The sequence below is a fragment of the Oculina patagonica genome, unplaced genomic scaffold, assembly GCF_052425735.1.
Source record: "Oculina patagonica isolate OP01 unplaced genomic scaffold, crgOcupat unplaced274, whole genome shotgun sequence".
NCBI lineage: Eukaryota > Metazoa > Cnidaria > Anthozoa > Scleractinia > Oculinidae > Oculina > Oculina patagonica.
In genome coordinates this window covers 1-4,713 of record NW_027558117.1, presented here as the reverse complement: position 1 = coordinate 4,713, position 4,713 = coordinate 1, and the positions used below count along the sequence as shown (strand labels likewise).

Below are 4,713 nucleotides of genomic sequence, written 5' to 3'. Positions count from 1 at the left end.
TCAAAAGCCGAGTTTCTTGAACATCAAGAATGTCTCATTCTTTTATTTCCCTCTACAAATAATACTAGGAGATGATTATAGTCACGCACGCTCATGGAATAATTGTTAAATATTTGTTATATTGCAATTTCTAAAGTCAGTACATGTGCATGCAGGTATGCAGCTGATCATAAATACATAAATAAAATAAATAGATAAACAAATAAATAAATTAATTAATGACTTAATAAAATTATTAATATAATACTGGCCTGGGAAAAATAGAGGCTTCAAAGAAATGGTAGGGACATTCATTACTAGATCAAATTTTAATATGATAGTTCCTGAATGTTGTATGTACTAACCTTCAACAAACAAGTGCACAAGGTCAAGCACATTGCTTTCGAAAGGATTTTCTGATATTAATAGGCACCCAAAAGATTTTTCATCATCCTTGGTGATAGATTTAAGTGTAAAGATGGCCTGGCCAGAGGATGCATCACCACTGCGACTTCCACTCACACGTCCAATGTATTCTTGAGGGATTGACACTGAAATTGGGCCACTTTTTCTTAAAGATACTAGTAATCCATTAGAAAGAAGGTCATTTGCTGGATCACCCAAGTTTAGTCCCCAGTTAACTTTATCAACACTCCCAGTAAAGCTCCAGGTGAAGTTAACAGACGAGCCAACCAATCCAGTCACAGTTTTTCCTTGATATTTTGAAGTGATTTTAATTGCACCAGCTACACGAATAAATTTATAACATCAATTAATAAGCTTATTTTGTAACTTAATTTTCGTTTCGAGATTAGCTTACAGCGTGGTATACGTAAATAAAAATAATAATAAAGAAAGAAAAGTAACCGGTCGTTTCGCCTACGAGTAACGACCAGTTCGCTTACGTCTTTATAGGTCGATTCGCCTCCATCTAAAGTCGTTTAGCTTACCCAAAGTATAGGCCGTTTTGTTAACGTATTACATGAAGATTCATACACGTATTTTTATACACGTATTTTTAAATACAGCGCTAGGACATTACAATACCATATCAATCCGCTTGAAAGACTCCTTTCCTACGTGGATTTTGACGATAACACGACAGTTGTAATGAAAGCTAAGTGTGTCTCCACATTCGCAAAAGAGAAGGAGGACTAGAAGACTTTATAATCTCAGAATGATCATAAGTTTAGCGATGTTTTTAATCAAAGTGTCTTCAGAATATGATAAAAAGTTTAGCGAGGTTTATAAAGCGCCTTCACAATTGATTAAAAGTTTAGAAAGGTTTTTTATCAGTTTTGGAAGATAAACGTAGCGGCCTAGGAAACCTAGAAACGAAAGGACTTCGGCGTTTTCAAGGCGCGTTTCAGCGTTTCTGTTTACGAAGAAAAAACGCTAGCGCACTAATTGTACACGTTAGGGAAACGACCTGCAGCTCGTGAGCGAAACGACTTTAGACGTAGGCGAATCGACGTAACAAGTTAGCGAATTCACGGAACTGGTGGTTCGCGAATCCGCTCGTGGGCAAAACGACCGCAGAAAGGAAATTGGTTCATCATTTCATTTGATGAGCTTACCTGAGTAATGAATGAAATTTAGAAATGCAAAAAAAGAGCAAAATCCGATGCCTGTCTTCATATCGACTAACGTTCAGCACAGTAAAAAACAACCAATCCAGTCACAGTCTTTTCTTGATACTTTGAAGTTTAGATAATCGCTCCTGCTGCAAAAGAAAAATAAAAAAACTAAAAGTAACCAACAATTTTTTATGGTGTCATTGCATTTGTAAGAATCAAACAATTGCGCAAAAATAACATTCTCGGCTTCACATTTTAAATCTATCAGGTTTGTGTAAAGAAATAAATCGCCACTCAAAGTGGCCATTTTACTTCAACTGTTGATCATGTATTCCTTCAGGCATCATTGACAAGAAAAGAATCTCAATTGGGAGTCGAGCAGTTCCTTCAAGAGGAAGACGAAGGACAAGGAGAAGGACACCAAACTAGTAGAAACCAACTTAGTACCAGATCATAAATTAAAATAGTAGTAAAAAACTGGAAAAGGCAACAAGATTAAGGTGGCTCAACTGGATTTTCAAGGGGTAACACCGCTCAAGTTTGATAATTATTTACGTCGTCATTAACAATGCCTTTGAAAAACGATCACCACAGTTGTATTAGATAAAGTCTTTTTGCTCACCCTGAAGAAGGCAATATTGCCGAAACGTCGGTGATCACGAAAGTTATCAATAGTAACGAGGGGGGATCACTTCAATGAAATAACATTAAAAGGGGGATCGCCTAAATTTAACCATGTTTAGCACAAAAACCTCTGCTCCCATGACCGGTTCCTTAATGATTGTTGTAACTTTTGCTATGAATTTTAATCTATTAACGTGCCTGTATTGTTCCTTTCAATAAATGAATAAGTAAAAAAAGGACTTAGGCTAAAGTAATCGTGACCAAAGAAGAAAAAAAAATCAAGTAAATTATGAATCGGCTCGGCTTTATGGACTGCCCAGTTAATTAATGCTTATCAGAAACTGTCAAATTTCAAATGACTGAAAACAAATTGTACAATTAAGTAAAGTGAGTAAGTTCATGAACATTTTTATACGGCTGGATTATTAAAAGATGACACCGCCACCTCCATTTTTAAAGTGCATCAACTAATAAGCCACCTCCCCTACCCTCCCCCCCCCCCACAAGGAGATTGATACTGAAAGAACTGAATACGGTATTAATCATAGTCAAAGGTCGCCTCGTGCGACACTATTGCGCAAGTAGACAGAAGCGTATTTTTAGTATTCTAAGACTTCCCGTTGTTGTTGTTCAACAAAAGTTGTGTTATATTATAGCGTGACATCCGACATACGATAAACGATCATCGTTGCCAAGGTCAAACGCTGTCTTGTTTATACCGCTTTGTAAAAAATGTTGAGATTTCTGTCTTCTAAATCTAATAGAAAAGCATTAAATTTAATTAACCTATTTCGTTCATACATAGTATCAGTCCTTCTAAATGCCCGGGGTGTTTTGCTTTGTGTTTCATGCGGCGATTTCTTGTTGAGTTAAACTTGATTTATATTCAGTCATCCTCGGGAAATGTGCATTAGCTGTTAGTTCGACTTTCAATATGTAGGACCCTTGTGTTTGCATTTTCAATTTATTCGGGAGGATTTCTAAACAGCTTTGAAGCGTGTCATTTGCCGGATTAAGTCCCCAGATCGAATTGCATTCTTAGAATCGAATACCAAATCTAAGCCCATCCATAGCTTTTTTCCGCGTGTCTAGCAAAGTGGCACGTGGCAAAAAATAAGTACACAAGTTAAGTCAAGTTAATGCACAGAAAATTTTAAAGCTGGTAGTTCCGTTTTAGTCAGTTTCGGGTAATTGTAAAACTAAATTTACAACTAAGACAGGATAGCCAGATATCAAGCATTGTTCGATAACACGACTTAAGTGTCATAGTCACTGAAAATCAAAGAAATGTGGCCACAGTCAAAAAATTGAATTTGCTTTGCTTGAAGGCCTAGGTATGTAACTGAAAGATACGAAGTTAGTTTTTCGAAATATTTACAGTCAATCTACGTCACGCGCGACCAGTGATTCCAAAATTTCAAACAACGTGACACAGTTTCGCTTTCCATATTTGGGCATTTCCTTGTGTTTCTGGAGATTTCAAGAGCGATTTGGGAAATTGAAAGGAAATTTGGAATTTCGAAGGGAATTTTCAAAATGTTGCGACCTGTTACCGTTAATACCTTTGGTCGGGAATTCAAGCCAGGTAGGCCTCTCAACAAGGAAACCAGAAGACGGATAATCGATATTTATTTGACTGGAGAGGGACCGACAGCAATATCAAGAGAAGTTCGTGTAAGTACTTTTAGTAAAAGCACAGTTCTTGCTATCATTCGACAATATGAAACGTTGGAACATTTGACGCCTTCAGTCAAGGGGGTCGATCTCATCGTTCTATACTTACGGACGACGTTCTTGAATCTATCGAATTGTTTAAACTAACAAAACCTAGCATGTATGGAAAGGAAATTCGAGCAAGATTGCTGAATGATGGAATATGTGATATGCGAAGTGTTCCGGCTTTGTCCACAATCAACAAAGCAATCTTGACGATCGACTTTTCAACTCCTCGATTTTCCGAACGCTCGTGAATACCAGTCTGTATGACACTTGTCACTGCTCCTGTAACTCCTGTTATCGGAAAGCGATTTATTCCTGCACGCGGTGGTGTGACTTTCATCGCTTCCGTGTTATCTCTGATCACGAAATCTTTTATTTCAAGGCAATAATCACTTGACACATCACATGTATCCTGTTGTTCGCCGACTTCATTAGGTTGCATTGTACGAATACAAGCGTTGAGTTGCAAGCCTTCCTCTTGTTTTTCGACACGGGAAACCCACGTCGACAGAACTTATACTCGCGGGGAAGAAGGTCGCCGACTTCTCCGTTTAACTCTTCTCGCACCTGAACAAGGAACGAATGGATAAAACTACGTGGTCTCTCTATAAAGCACAGATTGTCTCTCTTACAATTTCTTATCTCCAGGAATATTGTATCCATTTTTCAAAGAGATCTCCGAAAAATCGCTCCCATTTTTGCAAATTTCAATGGAAACCACGATTTTCCCATGTGATCTCCGTTGCGTCACTGAAAGTAGCGCGTGGATCGGAAGACTTAGACCACATGTTCAAGATGCTGGTCGCGCGTGACG

General features: G+C 37.9%; 1 protein-coding gene across 1 annotated transcript; it reads right to left on the bottom strand.

Moving 5' to 3' along the window:
* Positions 1-344: 344 nt before the first annotated feature.
* LOC144640356 (uncharacterized) lies at positions 345-1,701 on the bottom strand (the record flags this gene model as incomplete). The annotated part of the gene is made up of 2 exons (XM_078499525.1): positions 1,557-1,701; positions 345-725 (listed from the first exon to the last, which is right to left on the bottom strand). Coding segments are annotated over exons 1-2 (442 nt in total), but the record flags the coding sequence as incomplete, so codon positions are not given.
* Positions 1,702-4,713: the final 3,012 nt, after the last annotated feature.